This window comes from Nipponia nippon, unplaced genomic scaffold, assembly GCF_047370975.1.
Source record: "Nipponia nippon isolate SJK-2023a ecotype South Korea unplaced genomic scaffold, ASM4737097v1 scaffold_3, whole genome shotgun sequence".
Classification (NCBI taxonomy): Eukaryota; Metazoa; Chordata; class Aves; order Pelecaniformes; family Threskiornithidae; genus Nipponia; species Nipponia nippon.
In genome coordinates, this window is record NW_028262347.1 from 36,868,991 (window position 1) to 36,886,900 (window position 17,910).

At 37.1% G+C, this 17,910-nt stretch overlaps 1 protein-coding gene across 3 annotated transcripts in view; it reads right to left on the reverse strand.

Moving 5' to 3' along the window:
• The window catches only part of TAFA2 (TAFA chemokine like family member 2), a 191,317-nt gene that overhangs the window by 70,295 nt on the left and 103,112 nt on the right, over positions 1-17,910 (reverse strand). For 2 of the 3 annotated variants that reach the window (XR_015706878.1, XM_087767506.1), the window contains exon 2: positions 15,892-15,975. The exons of the other annotated variant lie outside the window; for it this stretch is intronic. Coding sequence is in view for 1 of the 2 variants with exons in the window: in XM_087767506.1 (XP_087623632.1) it covers positions 15,892-15,908 (17 nt within the window). In the remaining variant the exon portion in view is untranslated. The remainder of the gene's footprint in view (positions 1-15,891; positions 15,976-17,910) is intronic. 3 annotated transcript variants of the gene reach the window in all.

The window sequence follows — 17,910 nt, forward strand, 5'->3', positions numbered from 1 at the left end:
TTCATTTAGGTTTTATCAAATGAAAATTTGATGAAAATCAAATGATATCTTGTCATCTTGAGCTTCCACAGAACCTTACCTTTTCTGCCCTTTCTCCTGTGTATATCTACATCTACATCACCCTGGGTGTGTAGTGGTCACTGCCTCCACCAGCACATTATCCTTTGGACTTTGGCAATTGGAGATAGAATATTCCTACAAGGCACAATGATTGTTCAGTCCTATGGAAACAGCGTAATGCAGATATGAAGAAAAAGTGCAAATCAGAGGGTAGAATGGAAGCACAAGGTATAGTCTCAATGGGGCAATATAACTGGTGAGGCAAGTAGATAGACTGCCAACAACCTGAAATTGTTTCAGTATTTCCACATTTTATTTTAATCCTATTGCATCTAAATCCTTGATTCTGAAAATTATCTAAATACAAAACATTAAGCTCTTATAACACCAAAAGTAGTATTTTTCAATGCAGGTGAAATGGATCTTTAAGACCATTTATGAAAACCATATTATTTGAAATCTACACAGACAAAGTGATAACAAAACATTGTCATAGAAGCAGTGCCTTAGTTTCAGTTAGCTTGGAGTCATATGTGAATGTCCTGACATACTGCAGAATACAGTTTCTACATGTTGGAAGAGGTGAGTTTTAGAAATAAAGCACAGTTTTACTTCATGTTCAGCTTTTGGCCACAATCTGTTCTTGAATTATAGCAATTTTCTACGTCCTCTGGTTGAAGGTGTTACAATTTGAGGAGGTGATTAAATACTCATCAGAACAGACAGAAAAGACCTGTATTCCACTGAAAGCTGAATGATCTGAGCGAGGCAGCCATCGCACTAAAAAGTCATGCCCTGATTTAAAGACTATTTAGTATATATGCAGTGTACAAGCGCCATGAGGACATACTGTGGGAGACTTATCTCAGAAGACCCTCTGCTCTGGTGGTTATGACACTGACCTCAGGTAAAAGGCTTGGTTCAACTCTGCCTTGTGCAAGACAGAAGTGAAAACTATATGCTGCAGTCATTAAGATAATGACATAATCATGCAAAAGTGAACTCAAATCCCTTTAAGTAGAAGAGGAAAGTGGTCCTGCATAACTGGAGAAAAACCTTAATCTGTATGGTGCGCCCAGGGAGCTTTATGATGAATCTGTCTTGCAGGATTCTTTAGCTGTCCTGCTTTTATCTGTCCTATTTCCTTTTCTCAGCACTTCTGGGGACCAATCTACTGCCTACAGATAACCACAGCTATGGCCATTGCATCTGAGCATGTGTGAAGGAAGAAGGTGGGACATACTCGTGCCATGAAAGCACTAGATAGTGCTGAAAGAATCCACTGCAATCCCTCAGAATGAGACTCGAAGACTAAGTTCCAGCTGCTAATTTTTGACCAATCTACCCCAAACCATGGACAATACTATATACATGTTAATCTAGTCCCTGTAAAATCCCATATGCAGTTTCCCCTATTTTTGCAGAATTCTAGAGTACCTGTAGAATTATGAATTAGTTAGCTACAGCTAAAGCAAATTTTGGAGACACAATTTAAGAGTCAGTGCACAGCATACTTCAAGTACTAAGAAAAGGTGTTACAGCTACACAGTAAAAAAAAAAAGTGTGAAAAAATATCCCTTAACTACATGTTCAATAATGCATGCCAAGAAATCAAAGTATCAGAATGATTAGAAATTATTCAAATTGACATTCCCAGAAGTACTATTTTTCTATCAATAGAAGCAGCAGCAGAAAGCATCTGCCTACCTCACAGTTCATCAGAAAAAGAATCACCGAGCTACATTTCATCAAAAAAAGACACCACACCAAAATGCCATTATAATCCAAGAATCAAGGAAATAATTCATCTCTCTATTTATGAGCCCATGATGTAGCTGGTGTGCTGTGAAATGCTGATTTAAAATCTAGTCAATGTCTCTTCAAACTCTGATTCTTGAGAAATATTCAGTGTGATTACAAAAAGTATTTAAGTTTATAATGGCCATTATATTAAAAAAGTAAGAGACACCATATTTCTTATCCCTCTAGCATTTTTTTCAATTGCATGAGAGGAAAGATCTATGTTTTGGTTTGTGGTTTGGTTTTTTGTTTTTTTTTTTTAATAAAGGCTTTCCAGAAGTGATCAAAGTAAGGTGAGCCAAGTGTTCAGAGTTACTAAAAAGAAATCTGAGCCATGCCTATCCACCTACCCTCTTAAATGGACACACTACTACAGTACAATGCAGAATGGCTCAGAATTTATGAACATCATAACCAGGAAAGAGTACAACATTGATCCTGCTTCCACCATAATAACTATCAGGGTGCACAGGGCATGGAGCAAATGAGACTTTTCTTCATGGACTTAGAGTCCTCATTAACCAGACATTCTGTACCTATCAGTTGACATCTTGTAATGTAAACCTCTGATGACCATGCCATGCAGAATTCTGGCATTTCTCATGTTAAAGTTTTAACTGCATACATAGCCTTTGTCTGGCAGGCAAAATTTAATTTTGAGACAACATACTGGATTTTCACAGTTTGAAGAAGAGAACACGCAATTCTATGATCCTTTATTTCTCCAGGATAATACATAAGTGCTGTCAATATGCTTTAAATAAATCTGAACTTTTCAACTTTTCTGCAAATACCTTGACTATTTTACTCTTAAATTTTGTTCTGCACATCCATTGAGCAAGGAGAGGGTATTTATGACAAATCTTTGAATGTGCCATAACAAGATGCATATGCTTATTATTTCTCTGAAAGTCCATCTAGATATTTTGTACATAGTAGCTTGGAGGAAAGTAGTTTAGGTTTGGGAAATGGAATCACTGCTTTTGATTGTGCCATTGAGTGTCAGAGTAGTATTAACATAAATTGAAAACAGACCCAGTGACTACAAGCCTGTCATCTTTTTAGGAAAATTGCAGAAATTTTCAACACTTCACAAGATGAGAGAAAAATTACTGTCCAGAAGGCTGCATAGAACCTACACGGCAGACACACACTGAAGGTTCAAAATAAGCAAACAGACGTTATTTGCAAGTTTATTCTCCTGAAAGCAGCTCTTCTATTAAAGATTATTAAAGACCTAGTTGAGCTTCATGGCTGTGACCTCCTATGCACCATATATCAAACAACATGGAAGCAGTCACTTCTAAAATACCTAAATTTTCAGTGTGTCTTCACTAAAGCAGGCTGACGCCATGTTTGTAAATATGCAATTAGATGTATTTATAAGACATTTGGCTTAGCTAAACTGAAGAGCTAATCACAGAGTAATCCCAAAAACACTGAAGAAACCATCTCTAAGTAAAGAAATGAGATCTGGTGTTGATTGTGGGCAATAAAATAATTTCTGAATCTAATGAGAAAATGCAGATAATCTCTAAAACAAAACAGATATCATCAGGGGACTTTTTCAGTTCAGTATCTGACACACTTGGCTATGATGTGCAACAATATTTTGACTGCAAAGATTGCCACTCTCTCCCAGCCACGTCAAGGTCAGGGTTTTGATCTCAGTGTCACATCAGAATTTGTTAATTCAGAGGGAAGGCAGTCCTATAACTGTGGACACATCTGGCATTCCAGAGACTGTAGAAGCACATTTCAAGGGCTGAACATCCAGAATAAAAGCTGAGTTTAACAACAGATTCCCCCACCTCCTTCCCCAAGGGACATAAGACTGTGAGTGTCACACCACCAAAAAGGATCAGTAGCTTAGAATTGGCAAGAACACCTTCAGAATAACTGGCTCAGAACACTTAAGGACATGTCACCAAGTTGAGCTATGTACAAGTAATCTTTGCCCTATTAATCATAGCAATTAAACGTTATCTAGAAAAGAAAAGTTTGGAAAGGGCATTTGGAAACAGTCTGCAAAGCACAGTGCTGGAAAGGTAGCTGCAGCCTCAACCACTCCCTAGTCTGCTCTTAGTAGAGAGTCAACATAGTTTTAGCCACATAAGCTGGAATTTACCTGTTACTTAAGTATCTTTAAGTATCTGAATGTCTACATTTCTCTTATAGTTGATGGAGGGGCAAAGACAGATTCAGGAGCTGGTTCCCAGCAGCTTGACACAGGTATCTAAGGGCTGCTGAATCATCCCTGCAATTGCAAGTTTTCCCCCATTCATTATAAAAGGAGTTAGAGAAACTGGTGTAGACAGACAGATCTGACTTCTAGAAGTCTAAGGCTAGATGAGATGAAGCCCACTCATGGAGTCCTTTACTTACCCAGCAAGAGTATATTAAACAGCTGCGATCTCCTCCTCTCCCATGGTTATGACAACTACCTCCTCCTGGTAGGAGCAGCAGCAATGAACTGCACACCTATGCCAGCTACTGAGATGTATTTGTTTGAAAGCATTATGTTTACTATATTCTTCCTCTGCCATACACAGAGTTCTCCACTGAAATTATTCTTGATGGACTACCCCAAGGCACTGACTCTGGAAATTGAACACCCCACTGAGATTTAGAGGTGAGTCCATTCCTCAATACCATTTTCCAGAATATCTGAAGTCCTGACATATCCTTAAAAGGTATTCTATGTTTGCTAGCTTTCCTTTATTACTGTAAGGAGCAGAAATGACATTTCACTCAAAGAAGGCTGTGATTTCATTCTTCCAAGGGCTGGAGCACTAAGTCTACTGTGTCTCTGTGCAGATCTCAATCTGTGTAAGGTCTGAAAACTGCTGAAATTTCTGCAGTTTTTGCTGTCCTCTTCAGAGCCAGAAAAATACAGTCTAAATAAAAGAGCACATAATATACAGCCTTACATATTTAACAGCTTTTTAAAGACTTGAAACAAGAAATCTGTTTTTTTAATCAGAATTTAACTCCTGTTGCTTTAAAATTCCTCACTAAAAATCTGTTCCAATGAGGGTGTTTTATGAGTATCAAGAGTTTTGTTTTTACCTGATAACCAGATGGCAACTCTTTGTCTGAGGTTTTCGTGTTATTTAGCTGGATTTTAGTTTTTGTTCTTAATAGGTATGGCAAACATTTTATCCTGCTACTACTATGTTTTAGCATATTTAATTGCCAAGTTCACAAGAAACCGACCCACTGCTTTTCCCAAGCAGATGGTGGAAGTTGTTTTTAAAACTGTAGTGAGACTTCTTTTCCAAAATGCTTGCATAGCTTTACGAAGTCTAATCACTGTTCAGTATACACATAGAAGATCAGCTCGTGAGCATGTATGCCGTTAGGGGCCAAATATGCAAAGTGTTGAGCACTCTAGCCTAGAACTCTGCACTGGGACAACTTTTTGCAACTAAAACTCAGCGCATGTTCCAGTATATGTGAAACTGGGACTACACCTTCAGTTTCTGGGAGATATGAGGTCTTAATAAACACTGGTGTCCATTTTGGACTTTATTATTTACACTTTCATTATACATATCTTCTCATATTAGTTTTAAATATGGGTAATTTACAGCAATACAAGTCAGAAAGGTATAAAATAAAAACTCATTTTTAAATGAATTCTACTTTAACTGACAAGCTAAATCTATGGGTGCTGCAAAATGAAGAGTGACCTAAAACAATGGTGTAAAAAAAAAAAAGAATTTACATAAACTCATTTTTTGTAGCTTGCCAAATAAGAAATATGAAAAACCATAGTAGGTGACATAAATCAGAAATGTAGTTTCAAATATCTCCCAGAACTCTGTGAAGCTCAGATCTGGATCTGAACCCAAACACCATTCCTTGCCAATCATTACTAACTGTAAAGTAATATTTTAGAATAACTTGTGTGACAATAAAAAAAAAAAAAATTAAAAAGCAGTAGAACCACCTCTTGTCAACCCATACACAGCACAGGAATACAGCTAGGGACATGAGTTGGAGCAGCCTGTCTGCCCTGACCTGATCTCAGAGCTCTGTCCCCCAGCAAAGCGAGCTCCTGCCACCCCACTGAGGCATGGGCAGCTGTCAGCCAAGGCCACATCAGCAGCTACAGCCCATGAGGTGCACTCTGCTGGAAAAGAATTGCCAGAAGCAAAGTGCCCTGGCAACAGCTTCCTAAACCTCCCCTTACCTCAAAGGACCTGGCCCATATATTTTATAGAAGAAAGTATTAAATACAATTGTTTCACATAAATATAACCCTCTTCACACAGAAGCCTTATATAAATGTCCATTGGTTGTTAACAAATCACTCTTACTTTCAGTGAGTTTGCAATATTTTTGAGACTGTCAATCCATGGCGTTTGCACCGCACTTAGCACAGTACTGAGTCTAACAGCTGATGCCCAGAGAAATAAACAAGAGCTATAACAGTGTCCAAGTAACATGAAATCCTACCAACAAGTGAATCATCAAATTAACAGGTCACCGATATTAATTGGGATCTTTGAATATTGCAAAATGTTATTCATTTGTACAGTGAAAGTCTGATTCCTTACACAGTTACACAAAGACTAGGAGAGAATAAATATAATGGATTAATGAATAATATGAGAGAATGAATAGTATGCATTATGCTATTGGAAGATAATGATGTGCCATTAAATAGATCGGCTATTATGCTTCCTAAATTTCAATAATGTAGTTAAGAAAGCGCAAATAGGGCAAAAAGGAGTGAAAGAAATGTAATGCTGTTATTTAAAATGTGTGCCAAAGGACCTTGTGTGTATACTCCTTCACAATTTAATCTGATTAACAGAAAGTAATAATTTTCTGTTCAGTGCTACTTGTGAAAAAAACAAGTTTTTGTCTTATATAAGATTTTGTATAAAATGCTTTTCAGCCTCAAGATAGCTAACAAGTTAGTTATTAGAGAGCCTGCGTAATTTTATGACACAAAGTAGAGCTTATCACACATTTCACATCTAGACTGTATTGTAAAAAAAATTGTATCCAGTCATTGCTGGTTTTGACTGACTGGAACTAAACATGGTGGGAATAAAATGCACATTCTTTTCCAAATGCAAGAAGAAAGGACGTTCTCATTTAAATTATTTGCTGATATGACTTAAAACAATTTATTTAATCTTCACCTTTTTTATGTAAATATCTTTCAACTGAGAATTTAAAAAGTATAATTTAAAATAGATTTTGTAAAGTATAATGAGGTGCTCTGTCAGATGGGAAGACAAAAGTGCAATTCACACTGTTATAGCATCAGTGCCATCACGGAACTACTAATCTTTTGCACAATGCTCACAGTAGAATGTACTCCAGTCTCTGTAGGGCATGTGATTTGCAGGGAGACTTGCAGGGGGACCAGGATTTAAATTATTTATCAATGCTGATTTCCTTTTGCAGAAAAATTAGTGTGCCACATAAACAGCAAAACTGTTACTTCTTGGCCTTTTGCAAATTAACTGCCTGGTAATAGCATCAGTTATTACCACTTAGTTTTCCTCACAGTTACGATAGCAATATTCTGTCAAACAGAGAGCTGTATACGAAAGTAATGCTAAAGACAGAACATTCCACAGCCAATTAAATGTTCAGAATGCATTAGGTCTGGTAAATGTAAACAGCCATGCATAAACCTGTCAGGAGATCTGACGAATGCCAGATTACGGCCACAACCTGTATGTCCAGAGAACAATGCCATCTTAGCTACGGCATGTCTTTACATACAAACATCCAGAGTGAACAGGATATCAAAATAATTTGCCTGAAAAAGACTTGCAACCTTCAAAACTGTCAGGTATGGCTTTCAAGTGAAGTGATATGTGCTTTCATCTGCCTGTTAAGCACAGAACACTAGAAGCCCATTATTTACAAAGTCAAACTCCATTGTCATCTAAACAGTATTATTAAACTTTTGCACAAGTGGTACCTGCCCCAGCTGGGCAGTAGAGGATGGCAGCATTTGTGACATGCAGGCTCTGTCAGCCTTTCAGCACAGCAATACCACAGGTTGGTTTCTTCTACATTTGGGGGAACTGCCACAGAATTTCCAGCCTAAGGGATGGATTTTAATAACCAGTTCCTAGCAGCTTCATTGAAGGTATTCCTTGGGCACAAATTTAAGCAGATGCCTAAAATTTGGCAAAAAACAGGCGGAGCAAATCAGTGAAAGGACTGTACCGGTTCCTTCCTAAGTACCTAGAATGGTTCTTTGGACTAGTGGCTGGCTCAAAAAATTGTAACCTACACAAAAATATAAAAAATGAAAGGTTTCATAAAAAATAATTTTGACAGTTAAATCAAAAAAGCAAATATCCTTGATTTTAATACGTAATTGAATTCACTGCTTCTGCTTTAGGAATGAAACATTCAAAAGTAAGAATTAGTATCAAAGAGGAAAATATCAACCTCAGCGAAATCTAGGTAAAATGCTAGCATTAAAATTAGAGCAAAAAAGAATCAAAGACACTACCTAAATAATTAAGTGCAAAGAAATGCATGCAGGTTGATACTGCACCAAACTACAACATCTCGAGTTCAAAATGTGAAATCTTTACCTCTGCAGCCTGAACAGGAAACGAAAACGTATCTTCTGCCTAGACTCAGGTCTCCTCTAGTTACATGGAGACTGAAGCTGTCCATGGTGTGACACAACACGGAAAATTAGTCTGTTACATCAGATTTCAGTTCAAACCTCAGTTCACAATTTTGAGAATTCATCTGACAATACATGAGTCTCACAGGGCAAATTGCATTCTCAGTTTCAGTATTGTTCTTTTGGTACCACCATAACACTCTGATGGAGCTATAATGGATGTGGACCAGTCCTATGTCTGACCAATAAGTCTGAACATTTCGGTTAGTCTTGACCATTCTCTCCTGGAAGGCTAAAAGCACTACATCCAAAACGCTTAGGGAACACATTCCATTCTCTCCAGAAATGCAGTTAGATCTAGTCAGCCTCCTCTCCTGCCCTCTGAAGGACACACAGAGAATACACAGACCAGCCAGGACTCTTCTCCATTTCTCATGGCTATCAACGGAGGCAGTCTGGCAGGTAATGCTCTCTTTTTACAGCTCAAGGAGATCTGTCTATAGGAGCTGAAAATATCATTTGGGACACAAACCAGACACTTCTAGAGAGAGGACTCAGTCACTTACACATTGCTTTTCTTAAATGTTGACTTTTTTTTCTTTATTTTGCAAAGATATTCAGCATACTAAAGAAAGATGTGTTCTACTCCTTAAGAATAAGGTTGAGCTCGTTCACTAAACTAGTCAACATTACTGATTCTACCTTGACAAAATCCATAGGAGTGAGGTGCAACTGCCAGCAAGTTCTACAGACTGAGACACTCCTTCCAGGAACATAGACCTGAATCTAATCCAAGAAGAAAAATGCACTGCAACTTTCTTCCAAGTTTTTAGGCCAGGTAACATTATGATTTAAAAATACAGCAGATTTCATTATCTAGAAGGGTTCATCTGCTACTATAAACAACCCTGTTTTTTTCAAGAACAGTATTCAATTACTTTACCTTCCCTCTTACTCAGAGACAGAAGCAATGCAAAATAGCACCCACATGGAAAACAGTCCTGGTTCCTAGATATTTTATCACAATTTGTAACACTGACAGATGCAGATGCAGTTTTTATTTTACTTAGGTTTCAGGTGTGAAGTTAAGCATCTTCTTTCACCAATGTGTATGAATTGAAAATTTTGATTCTGAAATTATTATTAGGAAAAACCAATTGTAAGTAAGATTAATGAAAATCTCTTTCACATAATCTACCTTATAAAACTCCTATTGAAATTGATCTAACTACCTGCACATGGATACAGCAGGCATATTTGGACTTCTAATGGACACATAAACCCCACATAGTGATGGTGACCTGAAGCATTCCTCTGCATGTTCCCCTCCTTCCAGCCTCTTATCCCTTCTTTGCTTGGAATATGTAATTTAGACATCCTTCCAGGATAAGATCTTTCCACAGCTGCAGAATGCCAAGGCTTTGTAAGGATAAAAGAATTAAATACTTTTATTTAAACAGAGTTGGTTCTAAACATAATCTTTCCCTTTTAAATGTCATGTATTTCCAAATATGTGTCTCGGTGACGATTCCTATAATTTAAAAGCAACATAGTGAAAACCTTGCTCTGCTGAAGCAGCACTCAAAAAAAGATAATTACCTTGCCTATAGTCTCACTTGTCTCTCTGGAACTAGCAATCCCAGTGCCTGGGATAGACCTGTACATTGTATGTAATGGAGCAGCCAACCTAAATATAGCTGCGTGCCACTGCAGCTGGACTGCTTCTGTTACTCCAGTAGTTCATTTAGCAGGAGATTAAGTATCTCTACATTGCACAAAGGAGACTGAAGGCCAAGTCCCTTGGTAACTTTAAAGAGAGTCCAAGCACAGAGGAAATTCCTTGCAGATAAAATACAGCTGTCAGACTATAAACTTTCCAGTTTTTCTATTCCCTTCCTTTCCTCAAAGGGAGGAGAGGGCTGAGCCTGGATAATTACATTGTCCTTTCAGCATAATTACCCAGCTTTGTCACTGCTTCACACATAATTAAGTATTAATATTACCCTATAAGTAAACAATACGTACATGATATCTCTGCAACGTGTGAGAAAGCATTGCCTTATATACGCTCTGTTAGCTGGAGTAAAACTGTAAAATGCATGCTGAATCTGAACCTATACTGTGCTGTCAGATATTTTTGGTTAAAATGAATTTGTTTGCTCTTCAGTACAATGAGCCATTAAAAAATAATTTGCACAATGCTAAAAGGATTCATTATTGAAGGGTTTCCTATGCAATGAGCAATGTGTCTAAATACCTGAATCATCACAGAAAACAAGATACTGGACTCAAGACTGCCGTTTGGAAACATCATTACATGTGTGTCAGTACTGTAAAACTGCCACTGTGGTGGCTTAACCCCAGCCAGCAGCTCAGCCCCACCCAGCCGGTCACTCACTCCTCCCCGTGGGATGGGAAAGAGAATCAGAAGGGTAAAAGGGAGAAAACTCATGGGTTGAGATAAAGACAGTTTAATAGCAAAGCAAAGTAAGGAATTCATTCACTGCTTCCCATCGGCAGGCAGATGTTCAGCCATCTCCAGGAAAGCAGGGCTCTACCACATGCAACAGATACTTAGGAAGACAAATGCCATAACTCCAAACGTCCCCCCTTGCTCCTTCTTTCCTCCAGCTTTTATTGCTAAGCACAGCGTGATATGGCATGGAATATCCCTTTGGTCAGCTGGGACCAGCTGTCCCAGCTGTGTCCCCTCCCAGCTTCTTGTGCACCCACAGCCTCCTCACTGGCAGGGCAGCATGAAAAGCCCAAAAGCCTTGACACTGTGTCAGCGCTGTTCAGCAATAACTAAAACATCCCTGTGTTATTAACACTGTTTTCCTCACAAATCCAAAACACAGCAACTTAACAAGCTACTATGAAGAAAATTAACACTATTCCAGCCAAAAAAATTACACTTCCAAAGAAGAGTGGCACTATATTAGATGTTCTTTGCATAAGTGCTGACAACTGCATGGGGAAGGGTGCACAAAGCTGTTGAGAATGAGGTCTTCCATGTTCATTTGTGAACTTGGAGACAAGTCAACTTTAGAACTGCTCAGTCTGGCCACTGTCCTGTATTGCAAAATCACCAACAGAGGACAGAGTTCACACAGAATGTTGCCCTCATACAGCAGCCAGCAGTGTATCTGGATCTGATGTTGTACCAAGACCATTAAAAATAATAACTATAAATGCCCTATTTCCCAGAATTTAGTTTCATCACTTTCAGAAACCATCTCTGTGTTTGCCTTTCAAAATATCCTATAGTGGTGAGTTTTAGAATTTACTTATCAGTTGTAGGAAAAAGCACTTCAATTTCTTTGTCTTAAACTGCTAAATTAAGCTAGCGCTCCTTAGTTGTAGTGTAACAAGAAAGAGTGATCATTTATGATTTTATACATATTTTCACATTTCTTCACAGCTGTCTGTTTTCCAAAGGGAAGAGTCCTAATTTACATTGTCTTTTCTAATAGCACAGCTCCTCCATGCTTCTGGTTTGTATTTGGTTAAATTACCTGTACCCTTCCTAGTTCTGCTACATCTTTCTGTGACAGAATGAATGAATCTTGCATGCAGTATTCAAACAAGCTTGCGCAACATGTAATTGTAGTAGTAGTTTAATGAAGTTCCGGTGTTTGTTCTCAAAACCTTACCTCTACATTTTCAACATCTACTTCTCCTTTTCAGTGTTCAGCATTGAGGTGACATTCTGTATGAAATACCTGCTGTGATTCTAATATTGCTAAATGATAATAGTAATGGTAATTCTGAGGTCGTTATTCTGTATGTGTAGTTAAGACCATTTCCTCTGCATGCATCACTTGGTATTTATTGACATTGAATTTCATTTGCCATTTTATTACCCAGTAGCTCAGTATTGTACCATCAGAATCTCATCACAGACTGTTTTAAATACTAGGCATTACTTTGTTTTGTCTGCAAACTTTGTCGCTACAATACTCATCTCATTTTCTGAATAATTTATGAGTTTGTGAAATTCAAATTTATGAATATGCTGTTCAGCACAGGCTCAGCGCAGACTTCTGCAGGACTTTATTTGTAACTGCACTCCATTATAAGAACAAACCATTGATTTCTAACTAGCAATCTTTTAATAAGGTGGCAATATGGGTCTTTGTTGAAGGAATTTGTCATAATCTCTTTCCCAGTTCTAACTACATTATATCATCTGGATCATCTTTATCCCATGTTTACTGATGCATTCAAAGAACTCTAGATTTTTGACTCATGACATCCCTCTAGTTTCCAAGCCATTTTGGTGCATATTGCATGTATTTATCTGTGTGTCCACTAATTCTAATCTTTATAATAACATCTATCAAATTGCTTATTGCAAATGTCAGATTTCTTGGTATGTAATTCACAGGATCATTCTGAGACCCCATTTTAAACACTGGCATCACATTTTCCACCTTATACTTATTCAAAATTGTAGGTTGCATATTACTATTAGTAGCTTAGCAATTTTATTTTTAAGTTCCTTAGAACATTTGGATGAAAGCCATTAGATCATGGTGATTTGTTACTATTCATTTTATTGACTTGCTCCAAAACGTCTTTTATTGACACTTTAATTTGAGACAGTTCCTCAGACTTATCATCCATAAACAACCACTCCGGAGTAGGTATTTTCCTGACCTTCTCTCCAGAGAGCATAAATGAGTGCAATTAATTCAGATTTTCTGCACAATGGCCTTATTACACCCAATGACTCTGATTATCTGCCTACCTAGCTATCGCCGACATTCTCTGGCAAACTTCCCAATTCCGATGTTGGGGCAGGGGGCCAGAGGAGGGCGTTATTTGTAGTTTTCTGTTAGCAAGTTGCCTCTCAAAATGTTTTTGGCTTGTTTCATTGCAATTTTGTGTTTAAACTGCCAAGTTTACATTTATTTCCGCTTTCCTCATTTGGACATGATGTGCATGTCTGTGGGTCCTAACAGGTTCTCTCTGGTTGGTATTTAACATGTTTTTAGTATTTTGAAAGTATTCTCCAATTAGTATTTAAGTTTATAGCTTATTTAAATGCATCAAGGTTACCTGCAAGTATTTTTGTCCTTGTTGCTGCTCCCTTCAATCAGCTTCTTTACACTTTCTCACAATCCGTCTTTTTAATGTTAAAAGTAACAGCGGAACTTTTTAGATTTTTTTGTACAACATATGTGGAGGCAACTGAAATCTCTAAACATTATTGTGTTTTCTGCTTTTACAAATTCTCTAGGCCCTGATTATTCATCTAGGGAATGCTCGTTTACTCTGTCTTTCAGTACAAGAACTACAGGCATCCATGTGAAACTGTCAAGTAGAAACTTGGCAACAGGCAATGGGAAGGACCCTTTTCATCCAGTATTTCTCCAGACTATGGAATTCACTGTCAGCATTTAGGCTAGGTGTTCAGTAATGCAGTATAATAAACGTTTCCCTACTTAGGCATGCCATGTAAGCCTCTAGCAAATCTGTGATTCATTTTAACAAAGATACTTATATGACTTAATGCTCCCACCCATCCACATCATGACTTAGTGTGTCATTTCTGTTTACCTTCTACTCCAACAATACATATCTCTCTGATTATCTTCTCTCCATTTTACTTCAGAGATGCTCATTTAAAACTAGCCATTTTCATCTCTCCCTTTGGGATTCAGACTTGAAATGTAGAGATGGAACTGAATATGGAAGACATACAGAGAGAGGTATATGGAATATCACTGTATTGCTGATTACCCAAAATAAGTGCAAGATTATTAAACAGTTATTCCAAAAGCTAGGAACAAACATTAACGGGGAAAAGGTGTTTATTTACAAGATATTAACTATATCAGATTAATTCCATGTGTGGACCTTCTTATTCTAAAACAAGAAGAACTTATTACAAAATAGTTTATTTCCAAAAGAGTGTGTGTGTGTGTGTGTGTGTGTGTATACATGTATATATATATATGGCATTAATCAGAAAGACTGCACTGCAAACAACTTCTCAGAAATAACTCTCATCAGCCAAATTCTTAATTTTCTTAGGTCATAAATATTCAATGACAGCTGTTTTTACTTTTCTCTAAGAATTTATACAAATTAAACACAGTGTTACTCATTTCATGTAACTAAACACTTTACTAACACTAAAATAGGCTTTGTATAGACTGCTGTGTACTTGCAAAAAATTAAGGCTGTGTGAGTATCATCTCCTTTGTCCTCTTCCTAATTCAAGTTGTGTAATTTAATTTATGTTGAATCTTCTTATTGAATGGCAATCTCAAATACAAATCTCAATTACAATAGTGATCCGGTTAAACTGCAACTAATCATATACAATAGTGAAGTGGTAGGCAAATAAAATGGAAGTGTAGGTTTATACTATGAACACCACATTTCAAACTGTTTTCCAGAGGTTGAATAAAATATAAAATTATACGTGCACTTCATTGGCTTTCAGTCCCTAGTATGTGTTATTATCATGTCATACTTGGAGGAGAAAAGTCTCCCTTTCAAGAATACAACAGACGATAGTGATTATACAGATTATATTGTCAAGGTCAAGGTAACTATTGTGCAGATATATAGACAGATAGACAGACAGAAAGATATATAACTTTTTTTCAGTTCAGAAATTCTGGTCCACTCTTAGTTGACAAGTGAACACAGAATCACAAGAAAATGTTTCATCTTGTTTCTCTTAATAGCCACAAGACATAACAAAAGGAGAAGAGGCACATATGTCAGATCAAACGTTCATATAACTCAATATCCTGTCTCTGGCAATGGTGAATAATGATACCTAAGGAACAGTATAAAATAAAGTACGTAATGGTAATTCCGCGGTAAACTCTCCCTACCTATAGAAAACTTTAGCACAGGGCTGGTCAAATGTCTCTTTTTCAGGTTGAAGTACACTGGCATAGAAAGTCATTCTTCATGTATTTAAAGAAGTCATTACACACCTTCCATGAGTCACACCTTCTTTCTCTTTATCTTTTCTAATTCTTCTATATGGTTTTCAGGACTAGAACCCTAGAAGTGTACAAATCATTACGGATGAAGACAGACCAGAGGTTTGTACAATGCCATAATAATGTTGCCTGCTTTGTTCTCTATTCCTTTCCTAGCAATTCTTTTCATTTTATGTGCCGCACTGAGCTGACTTTTTCATAGAATGATCTATTATAATTCCAAGATTTCTTCCTTGAGTGGAAATAACTCATTCAGAGCCCATCATTATGTACGTAAAGTTAGCTTTTTCTCCCAATGTGCATCACTATCAACACTGAATTTCATCTGGCACTTTATCACACACTCCCTCTGTATTGTGAAATCTTTTGCAACTCTCCTCAGTTAATTTCCATTTTCACTTCACTGAATAGATTAGTATCAGCAAACTTTGTCACCTCGCTACTCACCTCTTTTTCCAGATCATTTACGAACGTCTTGAACAGGCAGGCTTAGCATAGATTCTTCTGGACTCCACCAATGACCTTTCCCTACTGAAAAAAAAATATAGTTTCTTTTTTTGTTTCCTACCACTTAACCATTTATTAGTCTAAGAAAAGACCTTTCCTCTTATCTCATTGCAGCTTAATTTTTCACTAGCTTTGATGAACCATCTTCCTAGAAATCTCTCTTCAGAATGCAACTGAGAAATAATTTGCAAATATTTCCTGTGACTTTGGTGAAAGCAAATTTATTCATGAATTTGAATTTCATTTTCTGATTTTTTTGACTGAATTTTCCATAAAATTACATAAATTGATTAAATATTTTTATTATAATTTTCATTTCTGTTTTCTCATTGCTGACTTTGCTGCCTCAGAATGATCTTCTGGTACACTTTTGTGCATTGTGGCATTTGGACATTTAAACAATTCAAAATACAGGATCAAATAATCCCGTCTGACTTCATTATATACTAACAAGAATAATAGTTTTCAGTTAATCTTTTCCAGTTCCTAGATAGACGTCTTATGTCAGTTAGACATTTTCTATTTGTTTCTTATGATAGCCAAGTAAATTGGCTACTACTTGGAAGTAAATGTCTGAATCACACTGGCCAATAGCTGAACTGGCCGAATATGACAAAAATTACTTACGGGTCTTTTTGTACCCTAGCAATTCATTTCAATAGTATTACCTCACTTTCCCTTTTTTTTTTTTTTGGTGAAAATTTGGTAAGTAAAGCTTTCTTGTAATATTGAAGGAAAGTAGAAGCTACATTATGAACCCAAGGATAAAGTGATATTCATAATAGTATTTGCTCTGGAAGTGCTCCAGAGGCCTCTTTGAAAGCTCTCTGGTCTTCATTTGGCAAGGAGGTTAACTGAAGTATATAAGTGGTTCTATTCAATTAAGATCTTCAACAGAGTACTTCACAAGAATGAACTTTTTACAAATTGGGCCAAGTGGTCAGGTAATTAAAACCAAAACATGGGGTTTCCTTACGTGGCAGTGGATGCAAGTTCTCAGTGCTTTCAGTTTCTACACATTGAAATGACCACAGTCCATACAATATCATTATTTATAAGTCATTTACTAGTGAGATGGTAGATCATAGTTCAGAAGACTTTTTAAATGTTACCAAAGACAAAGGCATGGAATGGTCAAATGCCAGGATGTCTCGAAGTACCAGATCAAGACCAAAGAATGCAGAACAGCTTACAAGCTTTAACTTTAGCTAAGTTCTAAAAATAGCAATGTTCATGGCACTGGCCTCTATGTAGCAGGAAGCATATCAGCATTTTTTTCCCAGGATATCACCGTGAGCTACAATTTACTGGAGAAAATGCCAAGTCAGCAGAGGATGGCAAGGATTCCAATACCAACAGAAATCCAAATAGTCAAAAAGTATAACTAAGAAAGCAAGGCACCTTCATTACATGAGAATCCAAGAGGATGTTAGAAATGTAAAAGGATGGCATATGCACACAGCATAGCAGCTCAAGGAAAGAGTCACAGCCAGCAATTATTCCTGTCTGGACTCATACCATTATAACCCTGGCTCTTCATGCGTGGTGGATGCTGCTACATTAGGGAGTTAGTAGTCTAAGTTCTAACATTCCTGTTATCTGCTAAAAATGGCAATCGTGCTATAGAGGAAATCTGTCATGAACTATTGATTCAGTGGTTACTTAGCTATTTGCTAATCTTGGAAAACACATCATCAATAGGTCTCTGTCTTCCCTGTCCCACAATGTCATGCCTACTTCTTGCGTTATATACTCATAATGTTGCCTTATCAAGGTGCTACTAGTCAGTTTCCAAACTAAGTCTCCATAGTGAGAATATCACTCCTTCTTCAACATCCACCCAAAAGAACATTTACTACCCATCTAAACATTTCAGTTTCTCAAAGCAGTGACACACTTTTTCTTTCTTCTTGTTCGAAATGAGGTGGAGTAAACCTTAGTAACAAATAAATTGTTTCT